Source organism: Dendrobates tinctorius, unplaced genomic scaffold (assembly GCF_039654945.1).
Source record: "Dendrobates tinctorius isolate UK_male_01 unplaced genomic scaffold, ASM3965494v1 ptg000020l, whole genome shotgun sequence".
NCBI classification, from domain to species: Eukaryota; Metazoa; Chordata; class Amphibia; order Anura; family Dendrobatidae; genus Dendrobates; species Dendrobates tinctorius.
Genome location: NW_027361688.1, coordinates 26,177,890 through 26,205,802, shown reverse-complemented (window position 1 = coordinate 26,205,802; position 27,913 = coordinate 26,177,890). Strand labels below are relative to the sequence as shown.

At 44.3% G+C, this 27,913-nt stretch overlaps 2 protein-coding genes across 8 annotated transcripts in view; one reads left to right on the top strand and one right to left on the bottom strand.

Moving 5' to 3' along the window:
• Nucleotides 1–5,131, bottom strand: part of LOC141083567 (uncharacterized) — a 122,521-nt gene extending 117,390 nt beyond the window's left edge. For both annotated transcript variants that reach the window (XR_012230747.1, XM_073567915.1), the window contains exons 1-2: nt 4,796–5,131; nt 330–370 (exon numbers count right to left, since the gene is read on the bottom strand). The gene's annotated coding sequence lies outside the window, so the exon portion shown is untranslated. The remainder of the gene's footprint in view (nt 1–329; nt 371–4,795) is intronic.
• The window catches only part of GRIA1 (glutamate ionotropic receptor AMPA type subunit 1), a 321,187-nt gene continuing 296,024 nt past the window's right edge, over nt 2,751–27,913 (top strand). For 3 of the 6 annotated variants that reach the window (XM_073567910.1, XM_073567914.1, XM_073567913.1), the window contains exon 1: nt 2,751–3,369. In XM_073567910.1, the coding sequence (XP_073424011.1) occupies nt 3,279–3,369 (91 nt within the window). In that variant the 5' untranslated portion in view covers nt 2,751–3,278. The remainder of the gene's footprint in view (nt 3,370–27,913) is intronic. The other 3 variants (XM_073567912.1, XM_073567911.1, XM_073567909.1) reach the window with 1 other exon arrangement.

Here is a 27,913-nt window from a genome sequence, read left to right as displayed (position 1 = left end):
CAGTCTCCTGACCTCAATATCATTGAGCCACTCTGGGGAGATCTCAAGCGCGCAGTTCATGCTAGACAGCCTAGGAATTTACAGGAACTAGAGGCTTTTTGCCAAAAAGATTGGCCAGCTTTACCATCTGTGAAAATAAAGACCCTCATCCACAATTACCACAAAAGCCTTCAAGCTGTCATTGATGTTAGAGGGGGCAATACACGGTATTAAGAAATGGGGTATGTAAACTTTTGATCAGGGTCATTTGGATGTTTTGGGTTGTCATTATGATTTTAAAAGAGAAAACACAGTAGTTTAACAATAAATGGCTTCACCCCACCACTAACCATGAGTGGAGAAAAAATGTTCACGTTGTCATTCATATTCTCTGAAAAAAAGCCAAGAAACCAAAAATTATGTCAGTGTTTGTAAACTTTTGAGCACAACAGTAATATATAAAAATATATTGCTAAAAAAATAAAGGGAGCACTAAACAGTACAATGTATTATATACAGTATACATATATATATATATATATATATATATACAGCATATGTTTATTTTTTATCTTTATGGTATTATTATTATTTTATTATATATATAATATATATGTATATATATACTGTATATATTTATAAATAATATAATAAATATAAAAATGTAAACAAATAAAACTAATAATAATAAATATAAACACACATATACACTCACTGGCCACTTTATTAGGTACACCTGTCCAACTGTGTGTTAAGACTTAATTTCTAATCAGCCAATCACATGGCGGCAACTCAGTGCATTTAGGCATGTAGACATGGTCAAGACAATCTCCTGCAGTTCAAACCGAGCATCAGTATGGGGAAGAAAGGTGATTTGAGTGCCTTTGAACGTGGCATGATTGTTGGTGCTAGAAGGGCTGGTCTGAGTATTTCAGAAACTGCTGATCTACTGGGATTTTCATGCACAACCATCTCTAGGGTTTACAGAGAATGGTCCGAAAAAGAAAAAAAATCCAGTGAGCGGCAGTTCTGTGGACGGAAATGCCTTGTTGATGCCAGAGGTCAGAGGAGAATGGGCATACTGGTTCGAGCTGATAGAAAGGCAACAGTGACTCAAATTGCCACCCGTTACAACCAAGGTAGGCAGAAGAGCATCTCTGAACGCACAGTGCGTCGAACTTTGAGGCAGATGGGCTACAGCAGCAGAAGACCACACCGGGTACCACTCCTCTCAGCTAAGAACAGGAAACTGAGGCTACAATTTGCACAAGCTCATCGAAATTGGACAGTAGAAGATTGGAAAAACGTTGCCTGGTCTGATGAGTCTCGATTTCTGCTGCGACATTCGGATGGTAGGGTCAGAATTTGGCGTAAACAACATGAAAGCATGGATCCATCCTGCCTTGTATCAACGGTTCAGGCTGGTGGTGGTGGTGTCATGGTGTGGGGAATTTTTTCTTGGCACTCTTTGGGCCCCTTGGTACCAATTGAGCATCGTTGCAACGCCACAGCCTACCTGAGTATTGTTGCTGACCATGTCCATCCCTTTATGACCACAATGTACCCAACATCTGATGGCTACTTTCAGCAGGATAATGCGCCATGTCATAAAGCTCGAATCATCTCAGATTGGTTTCTTGAACATGACAATGAGTTTACTGTACTCAAATGGCCTCCTCAGTCACCAGATCTCAATCCAATAGAGCATCTTTGGGATGTGGTGGAACGGGAGATTCGCATCAGGGATGTGCAGCCGACAAATCTGCGCCAACTGTGTGATGCCATCATGTCAATATGGTCCAAAATCTCTGAGGAATGCTTCCAGCACCTTGTTGAATCTCTGCCACGAAGAATTGAGGCAGTTCTGAAGGCAAAAGGGGGTCCAACCCGTTACTAGCATGGTGTACCTAATAAAGTGGCCAGTGAGTGTATATGTGTATATATAATATATAAAATATAAAAATAAATATAAATACAGACTATATATAATAGTAAGTAATAAAGGTTAACAATATAGTAAATATAACAATGCAAACAAAAATAATAATAATAATAATAATAGTAATAATAATAAATATAAATACACATATATTTTATAAATATAAAAGATAAAAAATAAATATAAAACATAGACTGTATATATAATAATAAGTAATAAATATAAAAAAGAAAAATAAATAATAATAAATATAAACACAAATATATGTACATTGTTTCTATCTTTCATATATATATAATAGACTATATAAATGCAGTAATATACATATATAATATAAAAATGCAAACATGAATAATAATAATAGAAATAAACACATATGCATGTATATATTTATTTTATATATATATATATATATATATATAGTGTATAAATGCAATAATATACAGTACATATATAATAAATATAAAAAAAGACAATATGAAAAATATATAAATTATTGCTGTATCCTTTCTTTTAAATGGTAAACAAAAGGCATAAAGAATGAGATGCCCCCAGCCTATACGCCAAATGGGAACATAGCCTATTCCCTTTGCATGAAAGAAACAATAGGTAACACATGCAGCTCTGCTACATCTGCAGGTTTCCCCTTTTTGCCAGTGTCAGCTCTGCTACATCTGCAGGTTTCCCCTTTTTGCCAGTGTCAGCTCTGCTACATCTGCAGGTTTCCCCTTTTTGCCAGTGTCTTTGTCACAGAGGAGAGCACCCTCCTTTCTATAGGGGGGAGCGAAGGGAGCGCTATAGGCGAGGGTGTGGGGTGCGTTAGGGACAGGAGGAGGCAGAGATTACCCTCAGACACAGAACATTGGCTTCTATCAGGAGGATGGAGAGAGGTTGGGGAATGTGAGGCAGTTGCTTGGCTACAGTAATAAAAGCACATTAGCATGATGGAGTGTGGAGGGAGAGAGTAATGTGTGTGTCTGTGTGTGAATGAGGAGGGCTCTCTCCCTTTCCTTCTGTGCTCAGTTAATCCTTCTGTCAGTTGATGTTAAGACAGCATTGTAAGAGCTGGATGGAGGAAGGAAGAGGCAGAGTGTAGCAGGGAGGCACAGGAGACCCAGGGACACAAGCCTTGTATTCAGCACCAAGGAGAGCGACACCCAAAACTGACCACAGCACCAACAGCTTCTCCTCCACCACCTCCACCATCATCAGCACCAACCCTTGGATTCTCAAGACATAAGAAGAAGGCAAGGAAGGCCAGGGCTACAAGACACTTCAGGGGCAACAACAACAAAAAATCCAAAATCTTTGCTTGGGAAGTAGGGCTGATCCTTTTTTCTCCGCCAATGCAAAAGGAAATATGCAGCACATCTTTGCCTTTATCTGCACCAGCTTCCTAGGGGCAGTACTTGGGGTCAATTTCCCCAATTTTCCAAACATTATCCAGATCGGTAAGTTTCTTCTTTTTTTTTTTAAACGTCTTATAAAATAAAATGTGAAAGTGGGCTGGCATTTAGGGGGTTAAGGATGCAGTGCAATGATGGTGGCGATAGTTTTATTATTTGTTTATTTTTATTTCTCTCTCTTATTGATATGGCCATGTGAAGCGAATGACAATGCCCAAAGTTTGTGTGATGTGTCCAGCACTTGCTGCTCCCTCACAGCAGCTCAGACCTCCGCTGCCCCCATGATGCCCCCATCTACTTGGCCCTCTTCTCCTACCCCCCTATTCCCACCCCAGTAACATTCGCTCTCCCCTGACACTAAATGTTACCCATGAAGAACCCATTATGATGGCATTTGATGCTTCTCAATCACGACTCCGGGTCTCCCTCCCCCCACTCTTGGCATGCACAATTAACCCATTAGCTGCTGAGGAAAGGTGAGAAGGGGGTGGTGGAGGGGGGTGGATGGAAAAGGGCAGGTGAGAGCAGATCCCATCCCTCCTGCCACATAGGTGAAGTCTATTGTGGGTCATCATCATCACACCTATTGGGTAACAAGGGGGAAGGCCGGCTTTATTCTTAGTTGTCAGGTTCCTCCATTATTCCTGGGGGAAATGTAAAGTAATATGATAAATAAGGGAAAGAACTCATGGAGGAGCCGAGCCTCATCTACAGGGCTGGGGAACATTCATGGAGGAAGCACCTGTAACAGGTCCTAGTGTCTGCACTGAGAATGTGTCTAATGCAATAATATAGAGATAATAATATATATGTCTACTTATCTATCTATCTATTATCTATCACCTATCTATTACCTATCTATCTATCATCTATTATCTATCTATTATCTATCTATCTATCATTTATCTATCATCTATCTATTATCTATCTATCTATCATCTATTATCTACTTATCTATCTATCTATCTATCTATCTAACTAACTATCTATCATCCATTATCTATCTATCTATCTATTATCTATCTATCTATCTATCATTTCACTATCATCTATCTATCTATCTATCTATCTATTATCTATCATCTATTATCTATCATCTATTATCTATCTATATATCTATCATTTATCTATCTATCTATCTATTATCTATCTATCTATCTATCTATCTATCTATCTATTATCTATCTATCTATCTATCTATCTGTCTTTCTATCTATCTATCTATCTATGTCTTTATCCATCCCCCTATCTCTCCATGTATACAATATTAGCTGGGCATATCTCTGTGAATCATCCCATTATTATGTCCACATGATGTCTCTTGTTGCCTCCATGGAGACCTCCCTTGGCCTACCCTAAGTAGGGGCTCATTCCCCCATTGCCTTGGCCACTTCCACAGTCTCTTCCTCCACCACCTGTTATCTGGACCTTCTTTATCCTTGTCTACGCCTCCTGCAATCCTTACACCTACCCCTTATAGTGATCCACTTCTGACAGAGTTGAACCCGATCCCGGGGAGACAGCAGTGCGGCGTCTCCCAGTGGTTACGTTATGCATTGTAATGGCGTAATAAACCACTTCACTTGTTCCTTCTGAGACTCCCTCTCTGTGTGCATTTCGAGGTTAACCTATGGTTGTCATAGTCTTCATCTAGAGGTCTTCTCCCGTTCCTTATGTCCCATGATGGGTGACCATTAACGTTCATTCCTGTTTTGTGCGTTGGGCATAAGCTTTTGTTTCTTTGTTTCGGTATTTTATGGTGTTTTTCTCTTCCATTGGCTCCGGTGCGATCCTACTACCGCCTTCTTGTCTGTCCGCCAGTCACAATGCATCAGGCTCATTACGCTCGCTCGGTTTTCAACCTCAAGGGGATTTTGTTCCCAACCACCTGTGAGCAATATCGGAGAGAGTGGAGAGTTCCCCTTCTAAGGGCGCATGAAATCCCTTATATAACCATGATATAATCTTTTAAAAATATAAAAAAAACTACGGAAAAAAAAATCCAAAATTATACATCAGAGTAGCAAGGCGGAATCACTAATTAAAATGTTTTTTTTCTTCATATTTTTGGAACTGGATTGTCCTTTTAGTTGGTAAAGTCATCCAGAAACATATTTGCCCCATATGGGTTTGGCTACCATTATGAAGCTAGTCGTTAGGAAGACTTGAATCTATGGGATGGGACAGAAAAATGAAGGAAGGGCACCAACTTCACCTAAAGCAAGGTTCCCCAACTCCAGTCCTAAAGGCCCACCAACAGGTCATGTTTTCAGGATTTCCCTTGTATTGTCCAGGTGATGCAATTATCATCTGGGCAATAGGAAATCCTGAAAACATAACCTGTAGGTGGGCCTTGAGGACTGGAGTTGGGGAACCTTGACCTAAAGAACCTAATAGGTTCCTACAGCTTTCCACCATGGTTTCTCATTTTTTGCCATTTTTTCCAAAATCTTGAGCAAAGCCTCCAACTCAGCTATGAACACAGCCTAAAACCATCCATAGAGTATATAGACCTATCCATTATCGGCAGTGATTCCTGTTTACAATCAGATCATAAATTGTCTACGTCCATCTAAGAAAAACTACCCGAGACATCACCAGGGTCTGTGCCAAGTGATAAACTGAGCTCTACTTCATCCGGCCAATTAACTCTGCCACCAGTCATTTCCTTGGCTTGTCAACGACCAACTAATCCCCTACTTTACATACAATTCAACCCGATTGTAAGCAATATCTTTCACTGTGACCTACTTAGAGCCTAGGAGACCTAAGGGTTCACAGCCCATAATTACCACCAGTCACGTCCCGCCATGCCGGATACTTCTGCTCTATATTATCCCCCCCCCAGATCTACGCCTGCTCCACTTTCCCAGCTTCTATATGCTTTGATTCTAAGTGTACAAGCAACATGTTGATGAAGCACATTATAACGCTTGGGGTTTGGCGGAGGAAGTAATTTGTGTTTGCAGTGTAGAAGCCTGTCCAGAGCGGAGGAGACATACAGATGCCCCGTGGCACACCGCCTCATGCATTATTTCATGTTTGGAGCCATTGATATTAAAAGAAAATGACTCGCTTCTTTTTTTATTTCGGATGGTGGAAAATAGTGGAAAGGCGTTTATTGTATTGTGTGTTGTTCTAGATGACAACGATGTGTTAGAATTCAAGGAATAACTGGGAAGACGTGAAAAAAGGCAAATGGGTAAAAGTAAATATGGAAAGATGGAAGATAGATACAAAATAGATAGATAATAATCAATACATAGATAGATAATAGGTATATAATCAATAGATAATAGATAGATAGATAGATGATAGATAGATAGATAGATAGATAATAGATATATAGATAATAGATAGATAGACAGATAGATAATAGATGATCGATAGATAGATAGATAATATATAGGTAGATGATAGATAATATATAGATAGAAAGATAATAGATAGATAGATAATAGATAGATAGATAGATAATAGATAGATGGATTTTAGATTGATAGATATAGAGATAGAAGGGAGAAAAATTAGTTAGATAATAGATAGATAATAGATATATTGTTAGATAGATATATAAATGATAGATAAATAGATAGATAGATAATAGATAGATAGATGGATGGGTGGATGATAGATAGATAGATAGATAGATATAAGGTAGGAAGAATAGATAGATACATAGATAGATGATAGATAGATAATAGATAGATAGATAGATAGATAGATAGAAGGCAGGTAGAATACATAGGAAAAAAATAGTATTTTTTTCAGCACTAAATATCTATTTTGGTAAATGAAGCCATGCCATTGGTAATTTATAGCAGTTAACAAATTTCGGATTCTACAATCTTGGACTTTCCTGTTTATCTTGTTTGTGGTCAATAAAGAAAAATCATAGACTTAACTTTTCCAAACTGGGACGTGAGAACATATCAGTTCAGCATGTAAAAGTTTGTTTCTAGAAAAAAAGCTTAGAAACGTCCTTATGGTGATGAAATATAGGCAGGAGTTTTACATCATTCATGATGAACGTTGGACATTGGGATGACCGTAGACAGGCAGATGTCTCACCAGCACCAATGTCACTTGGCTGTCTTCACACTTCTATGAAAAAGTTCACAGGTGTTGTTTGCCCAACCCCAAAAAACTCTCCGTGGCCATTTCTTATGGTCATCATGAGTGGTCTTTAATTCCTCCAACTGAATCCTCACCTGGTCATCACGTTGTCCTATAAAATGAAAACATCTATAATGGTGGCATCATCAAGAGATCGAACTAAATATGCCGATTGTTCCACTCGACAAGTTCTTTTTTTTTGGGAGGGATTGGTAACCACGGATGACCAAATGAACATGGAGGTGTCTTTCTTCTTGGGGTTTTCCAGGCGTTATTGAGCCAATATTCCACCTGACCTCTTATTTCAAGAAGGGTTAACGCTAATGTATGGATCAAAGAGGGTAGTACCGACATTCAGCTGGTAGTAATGTTCTGTTCTTGGTGAGATTTTGAGTTTGTTTTATCATTTGGGTTAATTCTAAGGATCTCTTCGAGATTGAAGACAATATGGCTTCTCGGAAAGTGAACAGAGAAAATTGATGGATTATTGACCCCTGCACATTTTTTCCTATCAATCAGATTGATCTTAACATTCATTGTACAACTGAGCTCTGCACGGGTACAGGCCTGAAGGAGCGATTTGTGGTCAGACTAAGTTGCATTTAGCCACTTTGTGCCAACGTGTCGTGAATTTCCCAATAATGGTATCAAACCTAGCACTATTGTGGCTCAAAAGTTTTTGGAAACAGGCAATGTGAAGGACTTTAAAGTGGTTTTCACATCTCATTAAGAAGGACTAGTGTATTCCTTCAATTTATGACTGGTGGGGGATCCGTCTTTGAGAACCTCACCAATTCTGAGGACGAAGGGGACACAGTACTGGTGTCTCCTGCATGACTGAGCTCCAGACCATGCTTCAGTTATTTGTACAATGATGATCTGTAGCCAAAAACTAAGAGAGGGGTGCAAAGCTTCACCCATGCTGCATTTATTTTTAGGATTGAGTTTAATTATTATGGGATGGCATTATCTAAACATTTCTTATCCCTTTTTTTAGATGGGATGACTTAGTATATACCATCAATTTATGACTGGTGGGGCATCCGTCTTTGAGAACCTCACCAAGTCTGAAGATGAAGAGGACACAGTACTGGTGTTTAGCTATGTCTGATACATGGTTGAACTACAGTTCTCTGCACAGCTGGGGCATCTCTGTGATGACCTGCAGGCTAAAACAGTGGAGGGGGTGCCGTGCTTCACCAGTGCTGCATTTATTTTCAGGATTGACAGGAATTAATTTATTATATTGTTGCCTAAACATTTGCCATCCATTCATTAGATGGATAACCGAGGCGATGCCATCAATTTATGACTGATGGGGAGCCATCTTTGAGAACCTCACCAATTCTGAGGATGAAGAGGACACAGCACTGGCGTAGTCTTCTTGTGCGGTGGGGCGCTAACTGAGATATTGCTACAGTTTTCTGCATAACGCGTGTCCGCAAGCTGATCTCTAAGGGAAAAAGAGTAAAGAGGATGCAGTGCTGCACCCCTTCATTTTCAAGATCCTTGGGGGTCCATTTAGAAAATGATGGCTTTTCATAACCATATGATATCACTTTATGAGACGGGATAACCCCTTTAATGCCTCTCATGGTAACATGGCGTCAAGAAAGAATGACAGTGTTACTAGATCTTATGACTCATAGGAAATATTTACTGTGCAAAAATGTAGGAGGTATGGAAGAATGTCACATCCATTCTAAGATATTGATAAAGCGTAAAGGATTGGTCCCAGATTAGATAAACATGGCCGCTTTCTTACAATAACAATAGAACATCTGTATATAGGTTGAGTCTAATATTGCAACTCTGCTCCTTTAAAAAGGGGCCGAGCTGTAATACCACCACGAACCAGTGAACAGGTGTGGCACTGTTTTTGGAAGACCACATAGCTGTCTTCTTTTCTATCTGGCCTACACATGGCATTTTTTATGGAAGAAAAAAGTGAGAGCAATTTATAGAGTAATTTGGCTTATTCTTTTTTCACAAATCGATAGTGCATGTGAAAATAAGAAACCTTCTAATATATTTTCAATAAATACTCTGCTTTGTCCTCCTAGACTTATCATTAATTCTCAATTCACAGGTAAACTTCTTCAGTGAATATAGACTTTCCCATTACTGAGATGGGAGATGACAGTTGGTGCTCATAAAGTTCTATGGAGTACTGTCACTTTCGGTTCAGGAGAACTTGCAGCAGAATGTCTTTAAAAGAACCAACTGCCATTTCCTGTTCTCAGTAATGAGAAAATCTGTCTTCACCGAATACAAATTTTACAGATTTTACCCATGAAATGAGAATGAAAAATTACTCCAGGAGGAGAAAGAAGCAGATTTTTCATGACCACGTTGCTTTTTTTTCATATGTATTATTGAATTGAAAATTAAAACAATAGTTACGCTTTAATACACTGAGTCTATGATTTCAGCCGTGTATGTTCAACCCTGAAACAATTAGGTATTTCAGAGAGAAAAATAGTTTAAAAGCCACCAAGGACCAAACCGCTCTTGAGACTAGTTGGATAGGCGGATCCCTGGCAGGATCTCCTCCTCAGGTTCCAGTGACTGATGGGTCTCTCCTTGAGAGTTCTTGTAGGGAGAGACCTGTTACCACAGTGGAGTTGCCAGGGAGGAGCCATCGGGGATCAGTCGGTCCAACTAGTCTCCCGTTCAGCAGAACCAACCATCATCATGTTTTATTATTTATGATACTACAGTCCCATCTTTTGGTGTCCCACAACTTATGATGAGAAATCTACCTGGCCAAATTTCCAAGAGTTGATAGAATATGTTACTTAAGATATAAGTAGATTACGAGATTATTGATAATGCTTCTTGTGCTACAACCTTCCATGTTCAATATTCTTTGCATAAGTGTGAAAAAAACAATTACGTCTCCAGCTCTTGTGACTAGTCGGATAGGCGGATCCCGGGCAGCTTCTCCTCCTTCATTTCCAGTGACTGATGGGTCTCTTCTTGAGTGTTCGTGTAGGGAGAGACCTGTTACTACAGTAGATTTTCCATTGAGGAGCCACCAGGGAACGGCTGGTCCAACTAGTCTCCCATACAGCAGAACCAACCATCATCACGTTTTATAATTTATGATGCTACAGTCCCATATTTCGGTGACCCACTGCTTATGATGAGAAATGTACCTGGCCAAATTTCCAAGAATTGATAGAATATGTTAAGATATAAGTAGATTATGAGATTATTGATGATGATGGTTCTTGTACTACGACCTTCCATGTTCAATCTTCTGTGCATAATTGTGAAAAAAACAATTACTTCCCCAGCTCTTGAGTGTCGTCGGATAGGCGGATCCCTGGCAGCTTCTCCTCCTCAGCTTCCAGTGACTGATGGGTTTCTCCTTGAGTATTCATGTAGGGAGAGACCCGTTACTACAGTGGATTTGTCAGTGAGGAGTCACCGGGGACAAGCCGGTCCAACTAGTCTCCTGTGCAGCAGAACCAACCATCATCAGGTTTTATTATTTATGATACTACAGCCCATCTTTTGGTGTCCCACAGCTTATGAGGAGAAATGTACCTGGCCAAATTTCCAAGAGTTGATAGAATATGTTAAGATATAAGTAGACTAAAAATATATAAAATATTTAGAATTCTTTACTACATGGTCCGGTTGGTCTAAGAACAGGACAGCCACAAAGTCAATATAAAATATAGGTCTTCTGTTTCCATCCATCCCAATTCCTGCCCTTACAAAAAAAAAATTCAAAAACAGGAAAATTATAAACATCTTCACGACCAGAGTTTGACATTTTTTCTCAAAGAGCTGGGACATTCCTTACGAGATTATAGAAGATGGTTCTTGTACTACAACCTTCCATGTTAAATCTTCTGCACATAAGTGTGAAAAAATACAATTACGTCCCTAGTTCCTTAAAGTGTTTGAAACCAATAAGAATTGGTCAATATTAGCTGCAATATCAATGAGTCAACTGGTCAGCCTATAAATTGCTCGCTTCCACTTACACTTTCCCCTCATAGCTTCTTTTTTCAGAAGCTACCTGCAATGAAGTTTCTGGAATGAGTTTTCTCATTTGGTATGGGAACACAAGCTACATTTGCGTCTTCTTCTTCATTCTCTTAGTGATGACTTGACATGACGTCACCCCGGTTCCTTAAGGCTAGACAAAACCATGAGAATCCTAACATCCTGGCTTTAGATTGGCTTTATTGTCAAGCAAACGATGGCTGAATTACAATTTCAAATCTTGTTTTTCTTCCCGGAGTTGTCTGCTGTGTTTGATTTTTTTTTTCCTTTTTCAGCTTTGTTGCCTTCAGGCCTTTGGGACGTGTTCTTGAAAGTATGCAGGGCTTGTGGATTAATAGGGTGACTGGAGTGATCATCGCTGCTAACCCTTTCAGGCTAAAACAAATATATGCTTATCTCTGTAATTATCTTCTTATATGAATGAAACTTTTTAAGATTTAATGATAGTAAACCTGAATGGGTCAACTATGGAAGAAGCTCTGAAGGCCTCATATTCATCAAAGATAATTATAAGGAAGAAAATTGACTTTCACTTATTCGTATGTAGAATTCTCCTTCTTGTCAGAAGAACACCGGTCATTAACAGTCAGAAGTAGGGCCCATGTGTAGGCACTTCCCTTTACTTTAGACGTGCTCTCATCAAGAAGTGCCTTGAAAGAGCCTGAGGGTGACTCAACGGAGCAATCTCTGTCCTTCTTTGACTCTCATTCATTCAACATTTGATGCATGTCTCGGTCTCTAGAGTCGCACTTTAGGGAGTAAGTACCGATTACGTTGGCATCATTGGAACCTTTCATCACTTTTACATTTTTAAGTAGAATTCTCATTCTGAACCCTTGCCTGCATTTTCTCACAATCGTAAAAACAGAACTGTGAAAATGAGGTGTCTAGGATAGGTCATCAATATCAGATCGGTTGGGATTAGAGTTGGAGCGAATATATTCACATGTCCCAATATACTAGCCACGACGGAGGTGTATGGATGCTTCCCATTAGTGGGAGTACTGACTCTTACCTGCCTGCAGCTCTTATTTTGATTAGCTGGTGTTGCATGGTGTCACATGTGCATGGCGCCGCAACATTCATGACATGTGAGGTTGGCTAATCAAAAGAAGGGTCGCGACTGCTTGCAATTGCAAGGTGTGACTCCGGCTCCCTTGCAGCGGCCATACACCACTAACATGGTTGGTAACATGGGACATGTGAATCGATTTGCACCAGCTCTAGTTGGGATCCTCTACGCAGAACCCTCCAGGATCCACTGTTTGCAGCCCCTGCGGCAACCGGAAGTAAAAGGTGTACGGAGCCGGCACATCATAGCTCCTTACACTGTGTAGTGACCTTTCTTGAGTACTGCTGCTCAGCTCATAGTGAAGTGAATGGGAGATGATCTGCAGTACATGATAGTGACCACTACACAGTGTGTGTAACTAAGGTGTCTTGACTCCATTTTATAATTCTGGCTTCCTTGGGAGCTGCAGATATCTGATTGCGGAGGGTTCCAGGTGTTGGACCCCTAGCGATGGGTCTTAAAGCGTCTTGAAACTACAGCTCTGAAAACTGAAAACTTCTAACACTGAATACACAAGAACAACAAGACGGATTTCTTCACTCCAGGTATCATTTTAATCAGTTGAACACTGCCAACCTGGCAATGCCTGTAGTTTACTTACCAAAATGCTGATGACAGGTTCACTTTAAGTTTATTTCCTACATTTTTTCTGCAGAATTTGTGGAGACATTCACAAATTTCAATCACCTAATAAAATATGGGGTCCACAGACTCCCCTCTTCAGGAGCCCCCTCATGTATTGCCTCTATGGGAGATTTGCACTTTATATGGGCAGCCATGAACTTTGTCATTGGGCTTTTTGCAAGTGCCTGAGGAATGAGGAGCTTATGAAATGTTTTAGAGATGGATCTTCACACTGCATGCTTGTAAAAAGTTTTAAAGATGGACCTTTACATATCGATGAGCTTGAAGGGTCTGCCTGTCAATTTTTTTAGTTGCCAAAACTGTCATCCATGTAGAAATCTCAGTGTCTTAAACGGAACCTTAAGATTCTGGAGGTGCTCAGACTGTACAGTAGTGAAAGGTGACCGGCGTGGAAGTTTAACTTATAGTGGGAGAAGACACCAGAGGAGAATACGTTGAGTTGAGCCGATTAACATAATTTAGGAATTCGACAAAATGTTGTGTGTTGCCCAAAAGAGGTATAGAGTTGAATAGATGGCAAATAAAATTACTTTTACTAGGTTTCACAGACCGATAGATCACAAACTGGTTTTCGGCTTTGGACAGGAGCCTTTGCTGAATTTCTATCTTAAAGGGAACCTTTCGTGTTGTTTATGATGTCCGATCTGTGGAAAGCATCGCATATTGTAGGAGAAGCGGTGATATATAGATTGTTGGAAAAGTCTCAAAATAAATTTTAAAACTTTATTCATTGAAATTCCTAATGATTGCATGCACGAGTCCTGAGGGCAGTTCTCCTAGTGATTGACAGCTATGTCATACAGGGATGACTTACAATCACTAGTGGTGTTAGGCGTCGGGTTCCTGCAGCTGCACAGTGGGAATCCAGAGCCTTGCATCCGGTGGTCTCCCATTCTCCACCAACCGCTCAGCAGCCTGCACAGCAATCTCAGCGTCCCAGATGCTCTGCTCAGACCAGTTCTGTAGGACTGGTTGTTGCTGTCACCTCTGGGTCAGCAATAGCAGCGCAGGCTGTCCTGCAGCAAGCCACTCCAGAGGCTAAGTCCTCTCGTCCCACTACTGGGCATGCTCACAAGACGATCTCCCATTGGAGATCGGGAGTCATGTGCTCAGGTCCTTCTCCTGATCTGATTGGTCCATCTCAGAGATCTGAAAGGTCCCGGCAGCGCACGGCTATAAAAGGCCTGCATGGCCGCTCTGCCATGCGCTAGTATAGACTCTTCTTGCTAGATGTGTGAATGGTGATGGATGTATGATTCTGGTGACTGACTTGTGGATAGGGAACTATAGAAAGAGTCAGCGCCAGTCAGTGGCAAACCTTAGGCCACTGTGCACACCGCACCTCTACACTAGCGTCTGGTGGTGTCACGTCTCTCACAGCACTATCGTATAGCGGCTGTGTCTGCCGCCACATTGCATTCAGCAGCATTTACCGGCATCCGCAGTAGCGACGCCGCACGCACGGTAGGTGATCTGATACCGTGCGTGCAATTTCGCTGACACCTGTGAGTCTAACAGGCTCAGTGTTTATGTTACAGCGCCTCTGTGAGTTAACAGAGTCCGCTCTGCGCACATCAGGTGACTTTGAACCCGTGCGCATTATACCGCCATATAGCGCGTATGCCATTGTCTAGCAGCGGTTTTAACACCTACTGCACGGTGGACCCCAGGCGGCAAACACACTTTCTATTATTTTATATTTAGTGCGTTCCGCCGTCCCTAACATTATACTAGCGCCAGGGTCTGGCTAGTAATGGCGGACCAACAGCAGCTGCGGCAGTACATTCGGCAGCTGGAGGGCAGGTTGGCGGCTCTCGAGAGTCCCACCTCAGCTGCGAGTGCTACTGCGGCCGCTTTTCAGGCAGTCGCAGAGGCTGTCTCACGTATGCCCACCCTCACACCGTCACTGACATTATCCCGCCTCCCGCTGCCCGACAAGTTTTCGGGTGACAGCGCCACCTGTTGGGGATTCGTGAGCCAGTGCTCTATTCAGCTTGAGCCACTGGCCACACGGTTCCCTACAGAGTGGGCTAAGGTGGGGTTTATTGTCTCTCTCCTGTCGGGCAGGGCGTTTGAGTGGGCTACACCATTGTGGGAGCGTGATGACCCCGTGGTTCTGAGCGCCACTCAGTTTCTCACATCCCTTAAGCAGGTCTTTTTGGGACCACGGGTCACTCACGACACCTCTTCAACTATTAGCCCTAACACAGGGGTCCCTCTTGGTCAGCCATTACGCCGTCCGATTCCGGACATTGGCTTCCGAGCTGGAGTGGCCTGATAAGACACTCGTCCCTGTGTTTTGGAGAGGGTTAGCGGAGCATGTCAAGGATGCTCTAGGAACCAGAGAGGTCCCCACAACTCTGGAGGAGTTGATTGCCATTTTCACCCGCATTGATCTCCGGTTTGCGGAGCGCGGGCTGGAGCGTGCGCAATCCAGGCGAAGGGTTGTGTTGGCTCCCACCTTCTCCGAGCCGCTAAAATTTCCTGCTTCTGAACCTATGGAGGTGTCTCACGCCGGTCCCAAGCCGCATCCGGTGTGAAGCTCCACATGTTGTTACCAGTGCCGGCAGTTTGGTCACTCGGCTAACACGTGTTCACCGTGGTTGAAAAAGCGATCACGTCCAGTGGTCGTAGGTGGGGGTCTATCAGATATGAAACCTTTCTCTCCCAAACCGGTATTCCGTGGGGCCTTAGATAGCGGAGCTTCCACCTGGGGGGCAGAGGTCACCAAGGATTCCGGGGCAGAAGGGAACTTTATGACCTCGTCCTTCGCCCAAAAGCACGCTATTCCGCTGGTGTTACTGCCCCAACCCTTGACCATCAGGGTGGTTAATGGTGCACCTTTACCATCTCAGGTTACCCACCAGACAGCACCACTCGGGCTCTCAATTTCACCATCCCACCGTGAGATTTTGTCCCTGTTCATTTTGCCACATGGCATCAACCAGGTGCTTCTCGGAGTTCCCTGGCTCCATTGCCATTCCCCTCATATTGATTGAGCTTCGGGGAATATACTGGGTTGGAGCAAGGACTGTGAGGGAAGGTGCCTGAGGGGCAGTGTTCAGGTAGCCTCCACTGAAGTGCCCGTGGATCTCTCCGTGCTTCCCAAACCATACCACCAGTACACGGACGTCTTCTCTGAAAAATCTGCGGAGACGCTTCCGCCGCACTGTCCTTATGATTGTCCGATAGATCTATTGCCAGGCACGGAACCGCCTAGAGGCTGCTTGTATCCACTATCACTCCCCGAGATGGAGGCTATGTCTCAATATATCCGGGAGAACCTTGCAAGAGGTTTTATCAAAAAGTCGGTGTCGCCGGCTGGTGCAGGGTTCTTCTTTGTGCAGTAGAAGAGTGGAGAGTTACGTCCTTGCATTGACTACAGAGGTCTCAATGCCATAACAGTTAAAAACAAGTACCCTCTTCCGTTGATCTCTGAGTTATTTGACAGGTTGCGAGTGGCCCGGATCTTTACAAAATTAGATCTACGGGGGCGTACAACCTGATCCGCATTCGCGAAGGAGACGAGTAGAAGACAGCCTTTAATACCAGGGATGGCCAGTAAGAATATCTGGTCGTGCCCTTCGGCCTCTGTAATGCGCCTGCTGTCTTCCAGGATTTTCTTAACGACGTCTTCCGCGATATGCTCTCTACCTCGGTGGTGGTCTATCTGGATGACATCCTCATCTTTTTGCCAGATTTGACTTCCCACCGGAGAGTCGTCTGCAGGGTCTTCGACCGTCTGTGGGCGAACTCTCTCTTTGCCAAGCTGGAGAAGTGCCAGTTTGAGCAGGAGACCTTGCCGTTCCTGGGCTACATCATCTCGGCCCAAGGGTTGGCTATGGATCCTGCCAAATTGCAAGCGGTAACGGACTGGCAGGAGCCCCATTCGCTCAAAGCGGTGCAGTGCTTTTTGGGGTTCGTCAACTATTACCGCCAGTTCATTCCCCACTTCTCCACACTGGTAGCTCCTCTGGTTGCCCTCACTAAGAAAGGAGCTAATCCCAAGGCTTGGTCAGAACAGGTCTCCAAGGCCTTCTCGTCTCTGAAAACCTATTTTGCCGGCGCTCCCATCTTACACCATCCCGACGTGGATAACCCTTTTATCCTAGAGGTGGATGCTTCTTCCGTTGGTGCAGGAGCAGTCCTTTTTCAGAAGGTTGGAAGCATCCCTGGTTTTTCTTCTCAAAGACCTTCTCACCGGCGGAGAAGAACTACTCCATCGGGGACAGGTAGCTTCTGGCAATGAAGTTGGCCTTTTCCGAGTTGAGACATCTCCTGGAGGGAGCCCGGTTTCCCTTCCAGGTATATACAGACCATAAAAACCTGGTCTATTTACAAACGGCCCAGCACTTGAACTCTCGTCAAGCTAGGTGGTCGCTCTTCTTCTCCCGCTTCCGCTTCACCTTGCACTGTCTGGAGAGAAGAACGTCCGTGTGGATGCTCTCTCCCGCTCGGTGGTTTCAGCGGAGGAAGAGGAGGCTGAGCCTCGGCTAATTCTCCCTCCTGAGAGTTTCAGGACTGTGGCCCCAGTTGCTCTCGAGTCAGTGCCACTGGGCAAGACCTTTGTCCCTCCTCAGCTACGGCCGGAGGTTCTCGCGTGGGCACACGCGTCCAGGGTGGGTGGTCACTTCAGCTCTAAGCGGACCACAGAACTCCTGGCAAGGTCTTATTGGTGGCCGCACATGGCCCAGGACACGAAGGAATACATACAGGCATGCATCTCGTGTGCGCGGAACAGGTGATCTAGACAGAGGTCAGCTGGGTTACTGTATCCTCTGCCGGTGGCAGACAGACCTTTGGAGATGTTTGGCATGAATTTTGTGGTTGGCCTGCCCAAGTCTGGTGGAAGTACGGTCATCTGGGTGGTCACCGACCATTTTTATAAAATGGTGCATCTGGTGCCACTTGCGTGGCTGCCTTCCGCTAGTGGTCTTGCCACACTGTTCATAAAACATGTATTCCGTTTGCATGGCATGCCGGACAAAATTGTTAGTGACCGAGGTCCTCAATTTGCGTATCGGTTTTGGAGGGAGCTCTGCAGTCTACTCAGTATTGAGCTAAATCTGTCCTCCGCTTATCATCCTGAGACGAACGGGTTGGTTGAGAGAGCCAACCAAACTCTGGTCACGTACAGTACCTGCGACATTTTGTCTCTGTCAGGCAGGATCACTGGGCATCCTTACTACCATGGGCTGAATTTGCCCTGAATAATGCAGTGGCTGATTCCGCTGGTCAGACGCTGTTCCTTCTTAATTACGGCCAGCATCCGTGCGTCCCTGTCCCAATGCCAGTGTCCTCCACTGATTCCAGTGTGGCAGACTGGGCAGTGGAGGCTCGCGACATTTGGGATCGCACCCAGGATGCTATTCGAGCCCCTAAAGAAAGAATGAGGGCATCCACCGACACACAACGGCGCCCCGCTCCAACCTTTTCCCCCGGCGATTTGGTGTGGCTCTCTGTTCGAAATATCAAGCTGCGGGCCGAGTCCACCAAGTTCGCACCACGATACATCATACCTTTTAAGGTTCTTGAGCGAGTCAGCTTGATGGTCTTCCCCCTGGCTCTTCCACCACATTTAGCCATCTCTGACGTCTTCCACGTGTCCCTTTTCAAACCTGTTCACATGGCCCCGTTCTCCGAGTCATCTGCCGGGTCATCAGACTTGTCTTCGGATGAGTTTGAGGTTAACGCCATTGTGGGACGCAGGATTGTGCGTGGCAAAAAATTTTATTTGGTGGACTGGAAGGGTCAAAGCCCAGAGGCCCGGACCTGGGAGCCAGTGGAGAATATCCACGCTCCGCTCCTGATCGCGGCCTTTGAGCGTAGCGAGGCTCAGGGGGGCCCTAGGAGGGGGGGCAATGTTAGTTCCTGCAGCTGCACAGCGGGAATCCAGAGCCTTGCATCCGGTGGTCTCCCATTCTCCACTGACCACTCAAGAGCCTGAACAGCAATCTCGGCGTCCCAGACGCTCTGCTCAGACCAATTCTGTAGGACTGGTTGTTGCTGCCACCTCTGGGTCAGCAATAGCAGGCTGTCCTGCAGCAAGCCACTCCAGAGGCTAAGTCCTCTCGTCCCGCTACTGGGCATGCTCACGAGACGATCTCCCATTGGAGATCGGGAGTCACGAACTCAGGTCCTTCTCCTGATCTGATTGGTTCATCTCAGAGATCTGGAAGGTCCCGGCAGCGCACGGCTATAAAAGGCCCGCATGGCCGCTCGACCATGCGCTAGTATGGACTCTTCTTGCTAGATGTGTGAATGGTGATGGATATATGATTCTGGTGACTGACTTATTAAGATTCCCCTCCCTCTGATATTACGCATGTGGATAGGGAACTATAGAAAGAGTCAGCGCCAGTCAGTGGCAAACCTTAGGCCACTGTGCACACCGCACCTCTACACTAGTGTCCGGTGGTGTCACGTCTCTCACGGCACTATTGCATAGCGGCTTTGTCTGCCACCACGTTGCATTCAGCAGCATTTACCGGCGTCCACAGTAGCGACACCGCACTCAGGTAGGTGTAGATGGATGCCGTCCCCTGTCTTGGACTCGTGTCCTGTGACCGGATACCGTGCGTGCAATTTCGCTGAGACCTGTGAGTCTAACAGGCTCGGTGTTTATGCTTATGTTACAGTGCCTCTGTGAGTCAACAGAGTCCGCTCTGTGCACATCGGGTGACGTTGAACCCGTGCGCATTATACCGCCATATAGTGCATCTGCCATTGTCTAGCAGCGGTTTTAACACCTACTGCACGGTGGACCCCGGGCGGCAAAGGCACTGTCTATTATTTTATATTTAGTGCGTTCCATCATCCCTAACAAGTGGGACCGCTTACTGGACTTGTACATACAAACACCTGAGATTTCAGCAAAAAAATACAAGTTATACTGAAATTGTCATGACTCAGCTGTCGGGAGACCCAGAACCAGGGGCTCCTTCCCTGTCCCTACTTGGGGGCGCCATAGCTCGCCCAATTCCCCTGGATTCTTCTGAAGGTGAAGATGCCGAGGCTGCCACCCTTGTCTTATCTTTTAAGTTAGCCCTCTGTGTGTTCTCTTACCCCACCCAGGGAAAAGGGGCACTACTGTGCACTTCAGTACACCAACCCAATGAAAAAGGCAACACAAACCAGGGAAACTGAAAATAGCAGGCATACAAATATATACTCACATATAACAGAGAAATGCATCTGGGAGTGGGGGATGGGGGAAAACCAAAGTAGGAGAAGGAAGGGAATAATCACACAAACCATGCAACAGTCACAGATAACTCCTCCAAAACTTCGAGTCCTCACATGAACACCTATCTTCCTAATCCATGCAGCAAATGCTAGCTCTGACATGGATTTGAATCAGGACCCAGATTATAAAGGGGATGGGAGTAGCTCAGCAGAGAGCTCAGAGTTTCCAACATGGCCGATTAACCCCTTTTCTGCCAAAAGAAATAAACACCATTAAAACGAAGGAGAAGTGCTTCTTCTCAGCGCATGAGTAGGAGCAATCAGATGCTGCGGTCTTCTGTTGCAATAACTCCTTGACAGAAATCCTTTGCAATAAAAATGTATATCACTCTGATCAACTCCTCCTGCTCCATATCATCCTGTCTGCAGAGAATATACCTTGTTCAACACAATGGGTTCCCTTTAAGTCTGTTATGTTATAGAAATCCATTTTTCAGAGCCATATAATGAAGTGTTATCTAACAGAGATGTAAGCAGCAGCTCCCATGAATATGAAGAAGTAAGAAAGAATCTGAACACTTAATGTGGGTGTGGCGCCCCTGAGGCTCAGTCGCCACAGAGGCACTGCACCTCCTCCTGAGGTGTGGTGTCCCATCGTCCAGGTAAGGTGGAACTCCTGACCACGCTCCAAAGCCTGCACCCCACACCACAAAGTAGTGTAGCAAAGCACCTTCGAAACGTGCTGGGAAGTGGGTGGAATTAGTTTACATTACAAGGAGCGGGAAGAGTTTAAGGATTAGTCAGTAGTTGATGGAGGAGGTGAGAGGAGAAGATCCCTAGAGAAAGGGATAGATGGATGGCAGTGATGCAGCAGATCCCAGTGATCTGGGGCTGCTGGCACGGGAAAGAGAGAACGAGAGAGCAACATAGACTGAAAGCTTGACTCTCCATAGAAAGAAAGGATTAGTACGGAACATGAGGAGTAAAAGAGAACAGAGGACGTGGGTGAGAAGAGACTCTTCCTAGAAGTTCTAAGCGCAATCCCGGGGCCTGGTCCCTGAGGTTGTACGGATACTAATGGTCCTGCAGCAGACACCGGAGGAATAGAAGTAGTGACCACTTTATTCCCACACAAGACTTGGGGGCACAACAGCAACTGGATAGTGAGCCGGGACTTAGTAGCAAGGAGACCCCGAAGCAGGCTACAGCTGCCTGCCGTACAAGTAGAGTTCATAGGAACATCAGCCAGGAGGAACTCCAGTGTAACTTAGTACTAGGAGTACTTCATCTAAAGGCGCTATAAGAGGAGACGTTCAGAAAGGCACAAGTTGGCGGAGTGTTGGAAAGGAGTATTCCATCTGGCCTGGGGAGTTGACTGAGTCCCAGACCCGGAGGATACAGCACAGAAGCAGGCACCTGTTTGTGCAACAGACTGTGAGTAAAGCTTTGGAACTACATGCCCTGGTGTGCTCCACTTATTCCAGCCTCAACCTGCACGGCACCGCTACATCCCCTGCGCCTGACACTACACCACCTAAGTTTCACCATCTCTACTCTGCCCTGGGACAACAGCCCTGCCTGTGGAGGGCTATACCATCACTGCTGCACCACACCATCTGTCCCAGAGGATCTGTCTGCAGCGTCGGCCTAACATCTACATTGCCGAACACCACAGGTGGCATTACGACTTATTCATTCACACTGAACATTTACAATGGGCGCCCAGGGCCATGGGCCGGGTCACAGCTACCGTGACAACTCCCATTGAGATCCACCGGGCCTGGTACCGAATACCCCACAGCCCTGGGTGTGAGGGCGTCCCATGGGCGTTTTACTTCTATATAAATTAATACTGTTGATGAAAGCCCATTTGAAAAGTTAGCCAGATGGTGTGTCGGAAGACGAATAACAAGGCAAGTGATTTCTAGCTGTCAATCTCATTTTTGCCTGTGAAAAAACTAAACTGGCATTTTCTATTGAGCTGAAATTGACTCCATTAAAATTGGTCCTTACATTGCAATAGCCAGACATATTTATTAACATTGACTTGACATATGACTGCCAAAAGAAGAGCCAAGTCGATCAAGTGCTGACCCTTGTCCTTCTTCCTCTAGGATCTTTTTTCCATGTGCAATAAGTGTGTTTCCATCATTTGTATAGACCACGCTACTGCTATGGTGGCCTTGGAAAGAGGGACCTGGTTGCTCATCCCATCTCCTTTGTGGTGAGAACTGGTGCAGAGGAACTGAATTTTTAACCCAATAGTTAGACCATAAATTGGTCTAAGAGCCGTGGAATTTGGGGACTTAGAAACCCTGGATCTTCGGAACTGATGGTAAAACATGGCCCCATGATGGGGTTGTCAAGTTTAATTTTTAGTATGACATCTTCTTTTCGTTGTTAGGGCAGTATCTAGCAATTGCGGATCTTATATAGCAGGCCCCTACAATTTAGTTGGGTATCTACCTTGATACTGGTAATGGACGTGGCATAGCTAGTTGTCTATGTCATCAGTATATTCCAGGAACATAGTATACATTGTCAATGTTTGCCACCTGATTTTCAAATTGCTTTTTATGTGCAAACAGTGTGGATTTTGTTGTGCAACCCGCACCAAGATTGAGGCAGGTCTATGAAAAACTCCACCCAAAAGGGAAATTTGCAGGATTTTGCACTGTAATTGTAAATATGTGCAGACAATATGGTATTTATGTTGTCCGAATTGTCGCTTTAAGCTCCTGAGCCCCTGTGGAACTTTGGTTCCTGGGACCTACCTACCATGTGCCATTTATAATAGTGGTGTCGTACGTAGCAGTGGATCCTGTGGGTTCCTTTGCCCAAGTGTGACTCCTACAATACATCAACTTCTTATATAAATAGTTTTGAGGGAGGTTAGAGTTAGAAGGGTTAAAGGCATCCCCTGCTCTCAGAAATCACTAGGCCTCATAGATTTACATGGCCAGGACCCCCTCAGATTTCTCTGACATGTCCAATATTCCACCCTGTACACCAGGGATGGGGAACCTCAGGCCCCAGGGCCATTTACGGCCCTCGATGACTTTTTATCAGGCCCCCGATCAGATTCTCAGGGACCGCATTCTTGAGCAGGGAGCTGTATTTTGATTGCCACAAACTCATTAATTTCTTCTTGCTCTGTTAGCACACGCACGCAGTGTTCACTAATGAACACTGAAGGGCATGCAATGAAAGATTACATCCTGACACCAGTGCCAGAGTCAGGATGTAATTTGTGGGCGGAGTTTGTACGGCCCCCGAAGGATGGTATAAATATCCAAATGGCCCTTGGAAGAAAAAAGATTCCCCACCCCTGCTGTACACTGTTATATACATTACATATATAGATATAGATTAGAACATTTTTGGGTACCTCCATGGAATAATACGAACGTTATCCAACCTTATTAGACTTGTGCCATATATTTGGGGGTCACTGGGCAGGAGTTCTGAAGATTGAGGCCAGTTAAATGAATGAGACCTTTGGTTTTGCGTATTGGGGTGCATTCATTTAATGCCAGTGTAGCCTCACGGTTTACATGTAGTGACTCATGGGTGGAAGGTGGCAGCTGACAGGAGGGTATTTGGTCCTTTACTGAAGCATAAGTCTAGGGACAAGACTACAGTGCCAGCTGCATTGTCCTAGTTGTCATTAAAATGGCCAATGATTTATTTCTCATAGATAGTAATGTACAAATATCCGGCTACTACTGGAGGCCATGATACTGATCCCATATAATCGTTAGATCCCTTGGTCTGTGTGAGCTCTCAGCAGGGAGGAGGGACATTGAGGAGCTGTTAATATAATAAAGGATTATACAGTCATTCTGGTAAGGATTTTCACAGGTCATTTACTACAGTTTGCATCGTGAAATCTGGGGACAGATCCGTTTTAAGGCAAAATTGTACGTTTTTAATGAAAATTGTGCTAGTTTAAGTTTCAGGACTGGGAATCCTACTTTTTTGATAAGCAGTAGAGTGGTTCATGAATGCTCTGCCTGATCTCTTTGGGGAAGGGCTCGGGAATTTATGGAGAGCATACTTTGTCAGCAGGATTTTGCTATGGAATCTGATAACAGCATGATGTAGAGACAGAGTCCCTGATTCCAGCAATGTGTCACTTACTAATGTAGATGTAGCATAGCTAAGACTTCTGGGCTGTGTATAACTCAACCCACATCCCTAATTGGAAGCTTCCTGTGTACATTGTGAAAAGTCAGAAAGCTGCCAATAAGTGGTGGCGGAGTGGTTACACAGATTTGCCTGACTGACCTGCACAAGACACCTAGCCACCATGGCTCTCTAACCTCCTTTATCCATAAAATGGCTCACTAACCTGCTTTACCTGTAAAATGGCTTTCTATACTTTTTTACCTCTAAAATGGCTCACTAACCTCCTTTGCTGTAACATGTCTCCCTAACCTCATTTATCTGTAAAATGGCTCGCTAGCCTCCTTTACCTGTAACATGACTCACTAACCTCCTCTACCAGTAGCATGGCTCCCTAACCTCCTTTAACTGTGAGATAGCTTTCTAACCTCCTTTGCCCGTAACATGGCTCACTAGCTTCCATTACCTGTAACATGGCTCGCTAACCTCCATTACCTGTAAAATGGTTCGCTAACCTCCTTTACCCGCAACATGGTTCGCTAGCTTCCTTTACCTGTAATCTTACACGCTAACCTCCTTTACCCGTAACATGACTTGCTAACCTCCTTTACCTGTAACATGGCTTACTAACCTCTTTTACCTGTAACATGGCTCGCTATCTTCCCTTATCTGTAACATAACTCGCTAACCTCCTTTATCTGTAACATGACTCGCTAACCTCCTTTACCTGTAACATGACTCGCTAACCTCCTTTACCTATAACATGACTCGCTAACCTCCATTACCTGTAAAATGGTTCGCTAACCTCCTTTACCTGTAACATGACTCGCTATCCTCCTTTACCTGTAATATGACTCGCTATCCTCCTTTACCTGTTACCTGACTCGCTAAACTCCGTTACCTGTAACATGGCTCGCTAGCTTCCTTTACCTGTAACAAGACTCGCTATCCTCCTTTACCTGTAACATGGCTTGCTAACCTCTTTTACCTGTAACATGGCTCACTAACCTCCTTTATCTGAAACATGACTCGCTAACCTTCTTTACTTGTAACATGACTCGCTATCCTCTTTTACCTATAACATGACTCGCTAACCTCCTTTACCTGTAATATGACTCGCTAACCTCCTTTACCTGTAACCTGACTCTCTAACTGTTAGGAATCTGGGTCATTCTATGCATATGCAGCAACCCAGATTCTCACATTTGTCTCCAGAGGCTAAGTCCTTTTTCCCTGCTTCTGAGCATGCTCATGGGACTAGCTCTCACTGGAGTTCAGGAGTCAGGTGCTCAGGTCCTGCTCCTGATTTGATTGGTTACGCTCGGGACTCTGGAGATTTCCGGCAGGTCCCGTATGCTATAAAAAGTGCGCATGGCCGCTATGCCATGCGCTAGTATTTTTCATACTTGCTGCTGTGTGTTTGGTAATGGATGCTTGGACTGGTGGATGACTTATTATGAAACCCCTTCCCTCTGATATTACGATTGTGTGAGTGATTGGGCAGCCGCCAGTAGCAGCGCTAGCGCTAGCACCAGCGCGCGCCAGCCATACCTTTTGCAGCAGCTAAGCGTCCTGCATTGCGCCAGCGTTCTTGCAGCGCCTTGCTTGCGTCTCCGATCACGCCGCGCTGCGGTTGCAGCCTCCTGGGTGTTCGCAGTTGCGACACCTCGTACCTCATTTTTTACGGTAGGTCTAGAGGGGATAGTCCTGGGGTTTAAGGCTATTTCTGTGACCTTTAATACTGTGTCCACATCGCTGAAGTCCGTGACGCTATACAGACTCAGCGGTATTTATGTTTTTGTTGGCAGCTCTGTGTATATACCAGAGTCTGCTTTAGTGCACTGAGTGCAGCTAAAACCCTGTGCACATTACCGTCCCGGTGCTCTTCCTTTTAGCAACGGTTTTTACACCTGCCGCACGGTGGACCCCGGGTGGCGAACACATTTATTTATATTTTTTTAAGCGTGTTCCGCCGCCGTAACACTAACCTCCTTTACCTGTAATATGACTCACTAACCTCCTTTACCTGTAACCTGACTCGCTAACCTCCTCTATCTGTAAAATGGTTCGCTAACCTCCTTTACCTGTAACATGGCTCGCTTGCTTCCTTTACCTGTAACATGACTCGCTAGACACCTTTACCTGTAACATGACTTGCTATTCTCTTTTACCTGCAACATGACATGCTAGCTTCCTTTACCTGTAACAGGACTCACTAACCACGTTTACATGTAGCATGACTCACTATTCTCCTTTACCTGTAACATGGCTTGCTATCCTCCTTTACCCGTAACATGACTCGCTAACCTCCTTTACTCGTAACATTGCTCGTTAACCTACTTTACCTGTATCATGACTCGCTAACCTTCTTTACCTGGAACATAGCTCGCAAGCCTCCTTTACCTGTAACATAGCTCGCAAGCCTCCTTTACCTGTAACATAGCTCGCAAGCCTCCTTTACCTGTAACATAGCTCGCAAGCCTCTTTTACCTGTTGTATGGTTTTTTATGATTCAGGAACTAAGAGGAAAGTTTTTATAGCATATGTTGAGTGTCGCCAGTTTTTCTTTTTTTCTTTGCATTGAATGTCATCAATATACCGTTTTCAACAGATTTCTTTAAGGGGGTCCAGTAATTTTAGTCTTTATCAGCCACAGGAAGTTAAGTTTGGAATTCGGAGCAGATACATCAGGAATGATTAAGTTGATAACTGGCGAATTCATACATTTGTTGGCATAATGACTCTGTCCATGTCCCGATATGTCTGCCATCTGCTGTGACCATGTGGGTGTGCAGGAAGCTTGCAGAAATATCTTAGCAATCATCTCTGTGTGTGTCAAACTGTGATAATGAAAAATTGGAACGCAGTGAGAGTTAAAAAGCCTCCTAAATTATTTCCAAAATTGTGATATACCCCAACCTCTTTCATTTTCTTAGTTTCAGATGCAATGGGTCTATGCAGTTTTTCCGTACGGCTGTTTTGTGTCATCAATTGACTTTCTATCTTCCATTTGTGAGCAATTCCCCAAAAGGTCAATTTCCTCAAGAAAAAGAAAACAGTGGCTTTAGGTCTACATCTTCTCTCTTTCGGTTTTCCTTTTTCTTATTGTCCTTTCTAAGCTCTATGAATGACAAAGTCAATTGAGCCGTACAGTGACACAAATCTTAGTGAAATCTAGGAGAACCATGGCTGCTGGCATTGTCAATCCACCCAAAGTGGTCCCTACAGTCATAATCTTTCACAGTGTTCACCATACCCTACCTTCAATAAAACCTTGTTTTTAGAATGCTCTGACCTTCAACACATCATACTGGAGGTCATATTACAATCTTATGGTGGTAGACAGTTTTATCACATTGTTAGAACATTTTTAGGCATGTATACATGGTCTACGTGCATGATTGAAGCTCCTAGAACTCCACCTTG